The sequence below is a fragment of the Nansenia antarctica genome, assembly GCF_963989245.1.
Source record: "Nansenia antarctica genome assembly, chromosome: 7".
NCBI classification, from domain to species: Eukaryota; Metazoa; Chordata; class Actinopteri; order Argentiniformes; family Microstomatidae; genus Nansenia; species Nansenia antarctica.
Genome location: NC_137677.1, coordinates 45435586 through 45450122, shown reverse-complemented (window position 1 = coordinate 45450122; position 14537 = coordinate 45435586). Strand labels below are relative to the sequence as shown.

The following is a 14537-nucleotide window of genomic DNA, read 5'->3' as shown; positions in this document are numbered from 1 at the left end:
GCACCTCCATTTACTGTTGACAGAATCACTCACAGCCCACCTGGCCACCGTTTTTAACTATGCTTAGAAAAACTATGTGAGAACTTTCTTGAGAACAGAAAAAAAACAGTGTTTGTCCAATTGTATAAATGACTACAAAAGTCTTTGATTTTATGTACGGAGAAATCGTTGTATTTGTATGGCAAATATCCATTGAGCTGATGCTCTTTGTTTGACTGCATTAAGAAGGTTTCCAAGCAGGAAGTCTTGCTCTTTGAGCCACTTTCTAGTAATTAGCATTTAACCAACATTCTGGAAACACATGATTTCACTTATCCATCCTGTTGCTGCTCTCTGGGCATGGGAAATGAACATTAACTGTACACTGCATGGGCTTTGAAGACTCTGCAGTGCTGGAACACCCTCACCAGGAGGCCAAACAAAGCTAGTAACATGGTGGCATGTGGGTTGGTCTTATCCATGATCTGCATGTCTACAGGACTCTAGCTATCTCCATCTCCCAGCTGTGTCTATCTGTGACTATCAGGGTGGTGATCTAGGTCAGGTTCGTCCAGGTTGCTGAACCTCTATCCCCGTATGTCTCCATTCCCTGACAGTTGTCTGGGACTCGTGTCTGAGGCAATGTGTTGTTGTACCCAGTCAGTATTCATATTTTACATATTGGGCTTGTGCCAAAAGGCTGCACAACTGTTTTTGTGAGGAGAGGCTGCTGTATCGCTGTGAATTCTGTCTCATCTTTGCAACCGCACCTGGTGATATCCATATCTATACATACTGTATGTTCCTGGGTAGTCCCTGTACAACAATGGCGATAGCGCGCCTTTATAAAAACCACATTGAAAGTAGAAGAATCACAAAATGACATCCTGTCATTGCGACCAATATTTTGCTCATAGCGGTCTACTTATTGATTTACACATCCCAGAATTATAATAGTGTAAATAATATTATGGTGTTGATATTTCCTGCCCATGTTCAAGTTGTGACTGTATTCCTGATGATGACCTCCCTGTTCCTCTGGGCCACAGCTGTTCTGCCTGGAGGAGAGGAGGAGGCAGTGCCTGCAGGATCTGGCCACGCTCATCCAAAAGATCTACCGGGGCTGGAAATGCCGTAGCCACTTCCTGCTGCTGAAGAAGAGCCAGGTGGTGGTGGCCGCCTGGTACCGCAGATACGCGGTGAGCTTCCGATACTCCACCCGACACACTGCGTACCATCATAGTCACGAGACTTCTCTTCTCCTCTCATTTTCATGAATACACAACGTGATGATTACTGGAGTTGTTATGTACTGTATATTACAGCTGTAGATCTGTGTTGTTTGTAGATCAAATGATGTTATTTTGGGTTAATATGTGAATATAAATGGGTTTTCCCTTTTTTCTTTTTGCAGCAACAAAAGAAATATCAGAAGATCAAGAGTGCCACCATAGTGATGCAGTCCTTCATCAGAGGCTGGAAGGTAGTCTCATGGCCGCATATAAACACATAAACAGTGGGAAACCAGAGGATGTTTGTCTGTGACGGAGGCAATATAGGCACATTTTAAAAGCAGGACTTTTCAACAGGCCCGCAAGATCTTGCGGGAGCTGAAGTACCAGAAGAGATGCAAGGAGGCAGTGACCACCATTGCAGCGTACTGGCATGGGACCCAGGTAATGCTGGTCAACTGAGTCCTCACTGGGAGAATATCAGTAGGGGGAAAGAGGGGTCAGATGTCTCTCACCTTATATGTCTAATGCTTTCTCTATAACATTGACTAAAGACTATATACTACTAAAGCAATAGTATGCGTAATAACAGTATTTGGAATGGTATGGATGGGCATTCTTTGCTTTTTGCTTTAGCAAGGTGCCTCGTCCAAATAAGCCAGGCAAAGAAATACAGTATTATAAGATATGGCCCATGCTGGGCGCCCAGGAAAGCTATACTGGAGCACACTTCTATTTTTCTTTTAATCTTCTTCTTCTTCGGCTGATCCACTGCTGCCTCTTCTCACTCTCTTCCTCTCTCTAATTGTGCACTCCTCACCTCCATCTCTGCCCTCCCTACGTACTTCAACCTGCCCCAACCTAACACCACCAGGCTCGGATGGAGCTGCGGCGCCTAAAGCGGGAGGCACAGGAAATACACGCTGTGTCAATCATATGGGCATACTGGCAGGGGACTCAGGTATTTCACAAGCCTGCCATCATCATGTGTCGCCATCCCAGCTGTCCGTCATCCCCCCCTCTATGTCTCCTTGAAACCAACCGTTTGAATGAGACGCATCCTTGAATGGCCCCTCGTCCCTTTGTTGTCCAGTGGTCCACTAACTTTCCTCACCAGTGTCCTGTTACTCATCTGTCATTTTATTGTCCCTTAGGTGTCATTTTGGGGGTGTTGGGAAGTTTACCCACTAACATCTTTTACCCTTAACTTTGCTAGAATCCTGTTGTTACTGCTATGGATTCTCTCTCTAGGGAAACAACAACAACAAAATCTCAACTCTCCTTTTCATTCCCTTGTTTTTCTCAGTGTGTTGTTTTCATGTTGACATTTTGTCTTTCCATTCCTCTGTGTCAGATCTGATAATTATGTTATTATCAGATAATCAGAAGGGAGACAGTGTCATGTGTTCATGTTGACGCCGCATCAATTACCAGGACCGTGCTGTGGACACTGTATTTAATGCAGCCTTATCACTTCAGATAGCTTTACTGATCATGTGGTCATAATATGGTAGCACTTTATGGGCTTCGTAATCGTAATCTCTTAAAACAGTCCGTGCACAACTTGTCAGGACTGCTCCATCCGTAGTGAATGGAGATTTCCAGATGATGTAATTCTGAACATTTTACTTGTTATCACTGCTATCCTTTATCCTGACAGCAGAAACATCTTATCTCTAGGCTTTATGATTGCACCCATCAGATAAACATCAAAGAGCATATATTGCCTCATACATACAATGGAGCCTATTACATATGCTACATGTTGCATGACCAAAGCCCTCGCGTGTGGCTTAATCTATGTACTCATGGGCCATTTCCATTGGTTAGCTATTCATTCTCCCCCTCTTGGCAAAGCCCAAGGGCATTTGAATCTGGCTAGCAAAGTGGCATTAGAGTTCAAATGTGCTGTTGAGTACTGACGCGGTGCCAAGCCAGGCCGTGTCTACCTCTACCCCTGTGCCAAATGGCCATATACAGTAGTCACAAAGTAATGAACATGATCAGTATCAGATACAGACATTTACTATGTTCAGGGAAACTGATGCTTATTTTATATTACGCGGTATAAATTCAAAGGGTAGATTTAATGCTCCATATTTTATTCTTTTCATCTTTTCTGCTACTTTATTACACATTATACTCTCCTTCATGCTTTCTTGTACAAACACCCAACCCCCTCTGGTGCCTTCGATACACGATGAAAATAAACCCCCACCACTTCCTCAGGCTCGGAGAGAACTGCGTCGTCTCAAGGAGGAGGCACGGAATAAACACGCTGTGTCGGTCATTTGGGCCGGCTGGCAGGGCACTAAGGTATTTGGGAAGCTTGTCACCATCCGTATGCCGCCATTTCCATCAAACCAATCCCAGACCCTTGCATTAGCTAAACAATGGAGGGACCCCAAACGTCTCTCTCCTCCACCCACCCACCCACCCCTCCCCCTTACCTCAATCTCATCTATAATGCATGATATGGTACCACACAGCCCGTCTAAATTGCATGTTAGAATGAAAAGAGGAAAAGTCCAAGGAGGACTGAGACCCCCCTGAGCCCCTCATGCTGGCGTTCCCAGCTTGCTGCTGTTTAGTCTAATGGGGGTAATGTGGATGATAGATGGCTACAATGCATCTGACCCTTGGTAGGCCAGGGCACTGATAATAAGGGTGAGGGGTGGGAGTTGGGTGAGGGTGCGGTTACTTAAGCCTCTTTGCTGCACAGCTGATGGATTATAGCTGATCCAGACGGGCACCACAAAGTTGGGGGTGGGGATCGGCGGGATGTTACCACACACTAGGCTGGCATCCCAATAGGCACTGCCCCCTCCTGTGCCAAGTGGCCCAGTTAATGGTAACACACACAGACACACACTCGTATCGCTGACATAGCTCCTCCATCACACAACAGGACATGTTTGGAGTGTGTTTTTATTTTTCCCCTTAGGCCCTAGCCTCACTTTTTCCAGCATGCTGTCTCCTCTCTCTGGATGTTCTCATGATGGGTTGTGTGTGCATGTTGCGCCTCCTTGCTTGCTGATACTTTGAGACTTTTGGCTCTTTTTTTTGGTGTGTGTGTGTGTGTAGTGTTTGGAACCTTGAAGTGACCTTTGCTCCTGCCCTTTGACTCTGAAGTACCAAGTCTGTGTCACTCAAGAAGGCTTTAGTCAATGTAGATATTAGAATATAACTTTATTGTCCATTATGGAATGGAAATGTTTCATTTTGTGCCAACCCATATTCATTTACCAAACTGCTTTTTCTATGCAGATTGATAAGTGCGCCCCCCCCCCTTAAGTGGATTAATTCATCTCTATGGTCTTGGTGATCAGACAGGGCTCTTGTGTGACACGTGTGTGTCTCCACCTCCTCCTCCATGCCTGTCTTTATCATCCCTCCCTTCACTCTTTGCTGCTTCTCTCTTCCTCCTTCCCTGACAGGCGCGCAGGGAGCTGAGGCGTTTGAAGGAGGAAGCCAGGCGTAAGCACGCCGTCGCCGTCATTTGGGCCTACTGGCTGGGACTCAAGGTACCTGCCCACTGCCCAGCCACCCCCAAAGCCTCCAGGAATACCCCAGTATTTGTCTGTGGTGTTGGAGGGGCAGGGACAGTGCTAGCATGCAGCCAGCCTCAGTACCTGAACTATGCGGCAACCATCCAATGACTATATAGGGAAGGCAAACATCTGGGTGATTGATTACCTGGGTGCCCAGAACTAAAAGATGTCATCTCGCACCATCCCTCTCCCCTCGAGCTATGCTTGCATTGACATAAATGTCTATTCACAATGGGTGGTTCCTCTCCATAAAGTTAAATCTGCTCTTACAGTATTAATCCTGGGCTTTAGATAAGAGGACTCTGAATAATTGAGTGACAGATGCTTCCCCCCCCCCTCGCCCCCGGTTCATGAAGATTGCCGCCTCTCAACAGAAAGGTCAAAAGCGCTGACCCTGGCTGCCTGGATGTCTGTCTGTTTGTCTCTCTTTCCTGTATGCATCTAGTCCATGCAAAGCTGTCTAACCCTCCAAATGTCCTTTTTAAACCAGTCTGTATCATCTTTCATTCTTTTAAACATTTTTGTCCAGGTTTCTTTGTTGTCGCCTGTGTGTCGATGGTGATTGTTTTGTCTGTTGTTGTGCAGTAGTAGTTCAACTTACTAACACTGTCAAAGGCTTATTTCTACTCAGTCTTTGTCTTTCGTCATCATTGACTCACTGAGTGGCACCGAACCTCTCATCTTGTTAATTGACATCTCATCACCACTGCCACAGAGCAGCTCTCAAATCTCTTAACAATCATTTAAGTTGAATTAAATCAGTGTGGTTAAAGTCAGCAATAATGTCATTGATTAACAACATTCACTTTTCAGCAAACCGTTGGGGAAAATCCCATTCTCATTCAAGATAATGCTCAACAGTTTAATTGCCGAGGAGTTTTTTTTCCCCCTGTTTGTTGATCTGCCGCTTGGGTTCATTGTTTGTCACTAACACCTCTGTTGTTATAGTTTTTTTTGTTTTGTCTATAAATGTTGTCATATTTCCTGCCTTGGCCTGTGCCTCATGATATATGCATAGCGATAGATGATTGACGGTCATTTTCTTGGTTCTAGGTGCGCCGGGAGTACAGGAAGTTCTTCAGGGCTAACGCTGGCAAGAAGATCTATGACTTCACCATCCAGAGAATAGTAAGACGGGCAGGAATGAGCCATTAATCACCTAAACACTAATACAGAGTATCCTACTGAATCTGATGCGTGTCTGAATGTCAATAGTAACCCAGGAGGACTGAAAGGGGGTATTGAGTATGTGCTTCTGTCTCCAGATGCAGAAGTACTTCCTTGGCCTGAAGACCACCATGCCCTCCATGTCCCCCGTAGACAAGAATTGGCCCGCCCGACCTTACCTCTTCCTGGAGGGAGCCCACACAGAGATGAGAAGGATCTTCCACCTCTGGAGAGTTAGTGACATTCCTCTAATCTCCTTGTTCTTTTTTTTTTATTACCGGTATTAGTGTTGATGACCTATTAATCCTTCTGACCCAATGGTTGTATTGTACACACACATCATTCTGGACACCCAGTCTATTGTTACTGTATAACAATCTTTCTAGAATTGACAATACAGTATGTGTTTTGTCTGATTAGTGCAAGAAATACAGGAGCCAGTTCACAGAAGAGAAGAAGGCCGTCTATGAGGAGAAGCTGGAGGCTAGTGAGCTCTTCAAAGATAAGAAGGCTCTGTACCCCAGCAGGTACAGTATAGGGAAATGCTGCTTGTCTTGTCTTGTGCTCTTCAAAATCTTTTGTTGCCCCTAAATTCAGTTTTTGCATTGAATTTCATGGCTATGTTAGACGCAGTATTTAAAACTTCCATTGGATTATTTGTCACTGCATCTATTCAAGAGATTATGGTAAAGCTGCCCTACTTTACCCCAATTTTACACATTTTTGTACATGCAAATTGGGGCCCATGTATTCCATATTGCAATAATGAAATATTTCCTCCTCACAATGATTTGTCAGATAAACATTGTATGTATGGAATACTGTAAAGCTGACATTGTACGCTTGATAATGTTTTGTGTAACTTGCCCCCCCCCCCTGTTCAGTGTGTGTATGCCATTCAAAGGTGACTATGTGGAGATCAGCAATAACCCCAAGTACCAGAAGCTGAGCAGCACTGTGGAGGAGAAGGTCCTCCTGGCTGATGTGGTGAACAAGATCAACAGGGCCAACGGCAAGGTTAGTACTCTGTCTCAGCAAACAGGCAGTCTCTGAATGTACTGAAGCTCGAGGGAATTAATGGACATGTCTGAACGGGAGTCGGATACTGTTCAAACAGTCTAAACCCTTCAGACTGCCACAGCTACTGTATAGTATACACCGTACAGTAGTTGAAGATTATTATGATAAAAATGTCTTTTTTGCTACACATTCTTACTTTGCTATGACCATTGGATAGAGAATACGGTAGCCTAAAGCCGGCCTGTCCTTGTTACAGGGCGCTGCGAGGATCTTCCTCCTGACCAAGAACAACTTTGTACTGGCTGACCAGAAGACCGGCCAAGTGAAGGTCAGCGTGCCCCTGCCAGACCTGACCAGCGTGTCCGTCAGCACTCAGAATGACGGCTTCTTCGCACTCAAGCTGAAAGAGGTGAGGGAGGGAACCCCACACCAGATACTGTGCCACACACATTTCTCAGTCGTGTTGTATTCAGTGATGTTGAGCTCCATACTTCTATGGATTCAAAGCGTGACACGTGTTATATTAAAGGTAGTTGTGGAGTTTTTGTTTGGTATATGAGGTGATCTGCCCCCGGACTGAGAAGTGACACCCCTTTGTGCTTTTCACCCATAGGGCTCTGCGTCAGCTGCCAAAGGAGACTTCCTGCTGAGCAGCGAGCATCTTATCGAGATCATCACCAAACTGCACCGCACAGGGGCCACCACAGCCGACAGGGAGCAGATCAATATCCACATCTCAGACGAGTAAGAACCAGACCTCCCTCTTGAGCTCTACTTGTTAGTGCTGACACTCAAATCCCAGGAAAATGGTGACTGACTACGTTTCCTTTCTCCCTCCATCTCTCGACAGGTTTCTGGTACAGTTCAAGCAGGACAAGGTCTGTGTGAAGTTTATCCAGGGTGGTCCCAAGAACGGCAACAGCGCTGCCTGCAAACGCAAGAACAACCGCCTACTGGAGGTGTCTGTGCCATCGCCATAGGGACACCGCCTCCTACAACAGGACTGGGTTGTCAGTTCTGGGACAGTTGACCATCAGACCCAAACTCCACCCCCAGCCCCTCCAAATGACTGTGCAATTACTCTACTTCTTTTTGTTGTTATTGCCTCTTATTGCTCTCATTCAGAATCATTCAATCACCGTAATATGTATCTGCGCTGCCACGTTTGGTAGAGAGAGCCCCCCACAGGGTTGCATGCCGATAGGTGCACAAGAGAGAGTTGGGTGTTAAAAAAGAAAAGTAGTGACTTCTTCTATTGTTTTTAAAGATGGCGAGTGAAAGAAATAAGTGCTCTCCTCTTGTCAATGAAGCTCATGAGATCTCCTCCAATCAAATAGCGGTGATGATGATGATGATGATGATAATGATGATGATGATTGTTGTGCTTGCTGAGGCTATACAGGCTGTGTGATATTATGTCATGCCAAGTTATACCCATTTTCAGAGTTTTCTATCTAGGGCCAAGAAAGTAACAACAAGCAACAAGCCACAGCCCTAAACTGGCTTTGGGTCATCCTGTCCCTGGGTCATCCTGTCCCTGGGTCATCCTGTCCCTGGGTCATCCTGTCTATTTGAGCTCTTAAAAGGCAACTCTTAAGAATGAAGATGACCAGACAGCATTTGAGCTAGCCCTGATGTTGTTGGTTTTTTTGTTTTTTAAAGTTAATGAACTAAATGACTGCACTTGTTAGGTTCACCTGGGTGAGTTTAAAAAAGGAAGAATCTGGTCTGAATACTGATTTGATTGTTTTTTTGTATGTTGTATTTTTCTGACACCTACACAGCATATAGTACAATGGGTGGTTCAGTGGAAGCGTCAAAGCTTGTCAAATGTAATTTGCCAAATATTGTAAACCACTTTGTATCTACAGCTCCCGTGTGCCATTCAGCTGGTCCCTACTCTGTACCATGACTTGTTTCATGTCATTGTCTAGTCACGTTTGGACTGTAATTGAAAACCAAAAAGTTGAAAGGCCCCTATTCAGTCTATCATTGTAACTAAATGTAATGCCAAAAGCAGTTGAAATGGGGAACTTGTTAACATGGGCCAAGATCTTGTGACATCACTCTGAACATGTGATCAATCTCTGTCCTCTACATGTCCTCTAAGTACAGGTCTCTTACATCGCAACGCTTTGCTCAATAAATATGGACAAAAGCGTTATTCTAAACGTCATCCTTATGACTTGTAACTGAATAGTACAGATTAATATCCTTTCACACTATGTTATCAGGAAACAGGAAGTCCCCCATGCCCCTATGCCTTTATTGAGGTTTGTGTCAGACAGGTAGGATGGACAGGAAGTACCCACCCACAGGAAGTGAGGCTACCTCACAGTTCCCAAGCCTTCCCTGATGACTTTCCCAGATTTTGGGCTATCAGTCTATTTATCACAAAGTAGAAGGGCCTCTTGTGTGAGAGGGAAATGTACTTGTTGCCTGATTGCTGCATACTCCCATCAATAGTATTCTGCTCCTTGGCCTGAGATTTGAAAAGTAGTGGCAGGATATACAGTGCCGACAGGAGATTGAGTACTGCAGTCTGCGACAGACGATCCTCAAGCAAGTGCTGTTGAGAGATGCCCAAAAGCAGCCTCACTCACACTGTATCATACACATCAGATGTACATAGGCTAAAGCTGTAGACCTAGCATGGATGGAATACATAGAGGAGAATTATAGTACCCTATGCTAGTTCTCTTATTGCTGTGTTGCAGAAATATCTGTTTTTGCCATTGCAATGTGGGCTGTTTTATTTTTAGTGGCCCACTCTGGCTAATAATAAATGGTATTTTTGGGGGGGAAAAGCTAAACTGTTTGAGTACATACATTCTTGGGAGGTTTGCAGAACTGCTCAAATCGAGCAATCACAGCTTCACTGTCTATTCTGCTTATGTTCAAATTTGGTATTTACACACATGCCAATGTCGCTGATCAGTACAGTGAGTGCTATATTTTGAAGTATATTTAATATGGTATTCTTTACCTGGATGTTTTAGTAGGGGTTTTGTACTGTTGATTTCAAAGTTAACTAATTAGTTTGCTGGTGACAATGTGGAGGTATAGCTCAGCCAAACTGTTCTAGTCACATTCCTTAGATTCTGCTGGTGTACCTTAATTTTAACACTTTTTTATGTTTTTGTAATTTTCACAAAACAAGCTTGACTTGAGGAATGGTGGTTCTTTTTCCTTGCACAGGGAGGTTGAGCTGAATAGAAGTGTGTTTTTGCTTCTCAGCTCTGTACAGTTTGAGATTTCAATGCAGTTTGCAAAGGTTAAGCCTCTTTCTCTCCTGTGTTTGTATTTGAAGTAAAAGACATGATAGAAACGCAAATGATGTATGCATTATTGTTGTGTGCCTAATGTAACCTGTGCTGAGACAGAACATGGAAGTGTTTCAATATTACTCAATGTAACACATTTACAAGTAATCTTTTTTAAATTAAAAAATAAAGCAATATGAAATAAATTACTTTGACTACCCTCTGTGATTTTGTTGTTTTGTTTGAAAGAATGTCTTCAACATGTATGCACATGCATCACCATTGAAGCAATTAGACGATGTACAACCAGTTCATGCCCACTCACTCGAAGATGATCTCTGTGGAAAAGCAAGTATGGACAACTCACTATGGGTCACATGGAGCAGAACACATTATTAGCACCTTATTTGCATGACACACTAGCAATACACCAAACTCTCCTTTTCATGTTCTTTCAGATCTAGTCAGCCACAGTATATTAGTGACATGGGCACTGCAAGCCTAAACCACCACTCCATTAGATCAGGTTGCACATTCCTCTGACGATGCTATTTATCAGTGGTACCAGTGGGGCTGAGAGAGAGAGAGAGAGAGAGAGAGAGAGAGAGAGAGAGAGAGAGAGAGAGAGAGAGAGGGAGGGACTGGACAAGCCTGTAGGCAGCTGCCCAGATGTTTTCCATCACATCTGGAGAGTTGTCCCGGGTTAAATTCCGCGGCTTGGGGAGGCTGCCGGCGGCAGGCCCCAGGGGAGCAGCCCTTGACAGATTGTGCACAGAGAGGTAAAAATAGTGCACAATTATGGGCTGTCCCTTACCAAGTTCCCACCATTCTGCAGGCTGGGAAAGGGAGGAGGGGCCAAGCCTCCTGCCGGGATCCATCCCTCTGAGGGAGTGTCAAGCAGGGAACAGACAAAGCACATCTTCTGGGCCCACATGAGATTGACATGACAACAAATTTGAGCATGCTATACAGTATAAGCACATAATTGTAGTTATGGTTGTCTCATCACAGCTTAAATACACTTAGAAAGTATGGCGTAATTAAAACGTATACAATGTATAGTCTATTATATCTGATTATCTACACATTGTTGCAACAATGATGCCTTGTAAATCAACATTATAATGTTTCACATCAGTGTGCCTTAGCATTGTGGATAGGCATGGGAAGCTCTCCCTGGTTTCTAATTCAGACCTCTTGAGGTTTCAACCATTTCAACAGTCTGTGGCGCCACCTACAGGCATCTCTGAATGTACTTTCTTTTTTTCTTTTTTTCTATTCAGCTAAGCAAGAACATCTCTATGAACATCTAACTGCATGTTTAACACATCACACCTGAGAGAACATCAACATGGTAAAAACACATAACTACACATAATTAGAGGATCACACAGTCCTTGCTTATGAACACGACCTAAAACCTAAGTTTGTTTATAAACCGTGTATCATACGAAACAGGACAGCAGCGATACAGTGAATCCAATTCACTAAGTATTTATAGTGGGGGGGCAATCTATGGGTAAATTGTTGTTTTCATTTCAAATTTGTGCTTAAGTTTGTTTTTCACTTCGTTGAAGATAATAGTTACCCTCTTGGCTGTGGTCTGAGCTACCAGGGTAAAGGATTCTTAATAGGACTGGTTGTTAAAATCCCTAAATATTCAGCACAACAATTGAGTGGAGTTGGAGATGTCCTCTTGGGTGGAGTGGAATTTGGCAATGATCACCTGGTGCCACCAGTACGACACATCTTCAGTTGTGGTCCCCGACCTCATTGGGTGTTTCGGCCAGTTATCACAAGACACCCTCTGCCGAGGTTGGCCCACCACAGGCTGATCAGGCACCTTCACGTTCCAGCCCCGCCCCTCTGCTTCGACTGCTAAGTTGGCATACCGCAGCCTCTTCCGTTCGAATGCCTCATCGATGGCCTCCTCCCATGGGACCGTCAGTTCTACGATGAAGACACGCCGGCAGGACTTGGACCAGAGGACTAGGTCTGGGCGCAGGTTGGTCGCTGCAATTTCGGGTGGGAAGGTGAGCCTCTGGCTGAGGTCTACCCGCATTTCCCAATCCCGGGCTGCGTTCAGTGGGCCTGAGTCTGGAGGTGATGGCTTGGTCCGCTGTTTCTCCCCTTCCCGGATGAAGGTTGTTTTCTGTGGAAAGGTAGTCTGGGCATTTAGAGGCATGGCGTTGGTGGTTACCCTCTTGTGCTCAAGTTCGGCAGCCAAGCACTTTAGCACTTGGTTGTGGCGCCAGGTGTATCTTCCTTGAGTTAGACTGGTCTTGCAACCCACCAAGATGTGTTTGAGGGTTGCTGGGGCTGCACACTGGAGACAGGCTGGGTCCTCTCCATACCAGAGATGTAGGTTGGTAGGAGAGGGCAGGACATCATATGTGGCTCTGATGATGAAACTTAGCCTATTAGACTCCATGCTCCACAGCTCGTTCCACGTGATTTTCCTCCTCTCCACGCTCTCCCACTTCATCCAGCGGCCTTGCTGGGCTTGGGAGACTGCCTTGGCGCACCTGGCTGCTTCCTCCTGGTGGCGCACCTCCTCACACACCATCTTCCGCCGTTCGGTTGGAGTAGCCTTTTGCCATGTGGGTGTTGTTGTTTCCAAGCCAAGGCCCCCTCTGCCATGTTGGACATGCCCCACTATATCCCGGTGTCTGAGGGCGGTCTTTGCCACCGCAACTGCTGCAGATGGCTTCCATTTCCTCCCCGTTGCTAGGATTGGAGCAGCACCTCTGACGAATGGATCCCGGGATTCTGTGAGAGTCATTTCCAGCCTTGATTTGGCACATTTGTACTCCTCCACCAGGCTTGAGATTGGTAGGGAGAGGGCTCCGTTGCCATACAGGCCTATGCTGCTAAGGCCTCTCGGCAGTCCAAGCCACTTCCTCACTTGTGCATTCACCAGTCTCTCCAGCCGGTTGGCATGGGATAGTGTGACCTCGTAGATGGAAATTGGCCACATGAGACGGGGCAGCAGTCCAAACTGAAAGCACCACAGTTTCAGCTTCCCAGGGAGAGCAGTGTTGTTGATCTGCTTGAGGCCACTGATTGTATCCTGCTTGAGTTGTTCCACCTGCTTCGAGTCTTTGAGTTCTGCGCTATACCAGCGGCCAAGGCTTTTGATGGGCTTCTCCAGAACTGTTGGTATTGGCTCGTTGTTGACGTGGAACCTCTCATTGGCGAGCTTGCCTTTGACAATGGAGATACTGCGGGACTTACTGGGTTTAATCTCCATTCGTGCCCATTTGATGTTTCCCTGGAGTTTATCCAGCAGGCGTTTGGTGCATGCGTTTGTTGTTGTTATTGTCGTCATGTCATCCATGTACGCCCTGATTGGTGGAAGACGCAGCCCGCTCTTCAACCGTTCCCCTCCAACAACCCATCGGGATGCTCGAATAATGAGCTCCATTGCCATGGTAAACGCCAGTGGAGAGATGGTGCAGCCCGCCATTATGCCTATCTCGAGGTGCTGCCAAGCAGTTGTACTGGCTTGTGCTGTAACACAGAACTGGAGGTCCTGGAAGTAGGCTTTGACCAGCCTTGTGATGCCCTCTGGGACTTGGAAGAAGTTGAACGCTGTCCCCAAAATCTCATGAGGCACTGACCCGAAGGCATTGGCAAGATCTAAGAAAACCACATGCAGGTCTTTCTTCTCCTTCTTGGCCGTTTGTATCTGGTGCCAGATGACATTTGTGTGTTCCAGGCACCCTGAGAATCCACTTATCCCTGCCTTCTCTACTGAGGTGTCGACAAAGTTGTTCTTCTGCAAGAATACTGAGAGCCTCTGGGCCACAACACTGAAGAAAATCTTTCCTTCCACGTTCAGTAGACTGATCTGGCGGAACTGGTCGATGGTTGAGGAATTCTTCTCTTTGGGAATCAGGATCCCTCCTGCCCTTCGCCATGCGTTTGGTATGATTCCCTTTTCCCATGCCACTTTCATTAGCTTCCAGAGGTACTTCAAGACGCCTGGACTGTTCTTATATAGCCTGTATGGAACGCCGTTGGGCCCAGGGGCTGAGGCTGTTCTTGCCCGTTTTACTGTGCAAAGAACCTTATTTCTTGAGTATGTGTGGCAGTGTTGAACCTGTACAAAGAGTGGAGACAAATATGACAGCTCCTCAAGGATCGCATGCTACCAAACCTTTTAGTGTGTTGGTGGATTTGTCGTCAGAGTATGACTGACTTTGTAAGCAGTAATGAGCTTGGCTTTTCCATTTTCAAATCGGTGCAGTCAAGTATTGCAAATGTATTTGGGTGGTCTTCCTTGTATTTATCTGGCATGTTTGCAGTGATGATATCTCTATGGG

General features: G+C 45.6%; 1 protein-coding gene across 3 annotated transcripts in view; it reads left to right on the top strand.

The window, feature by feature from the left end:
• The window catches only part of myo1b (myosin IB), a 62661-nt gene extending 52229 nt beyond the window's left edge, over window positions 1-10432 (top strand). Inside the window, exons 20-32 of one of the 3 annotated variants that reach the window (XM_080535512.1) lie at window positions 1029-1178; window positions 1394-1462; window positions 1569-1655; window positions 2086-2172; window positions 3441-3527; window positions 4649-4735; window positions 5816-5890; window positions 6028-6162; window positions 6350-6456; window positions 6814-6946; window positions 7206-7358; window positions 7563-7693; window positions 7800-10432. In XM_080535512.1, the coding sequence (XP_080391638.1) occupies window positions 1029-1178; window positions 1394-1462; window positions 1569-1655; window positions 2086-2172; window positions 3441-3527; window positions 4649-4735; window positions 5816-5890; window positions 6028-6162; window positions 6350-6456; window positions 6814-6946; window positions 7206-7358; window positions 7563-7693; window positions 7800-7929 (1431 nt within the window). In that variant the 3' untranslated portion in view covers window positions 7930-10432. The remainder of the gene's footprint in view (window positions 1-1028; window positions 1179-1393; window positions 1463-1568; window positions 1656-2085; window positions 2173-3440; window positions 3528-4648; window positions 4736-5815; window positions 5891-6027; window positions 6163-6349; window positions 6457-6813; window positions 6947-7205; window positions 7359-7562; window positions 7694-7799) is intronic. The other 2 variants (XM_080535513.1, XM_080535514.1) reach the window with 2 other exon arrangements.
• Window positions 10433-14537: the final 4105 nt, after the last annotated feature.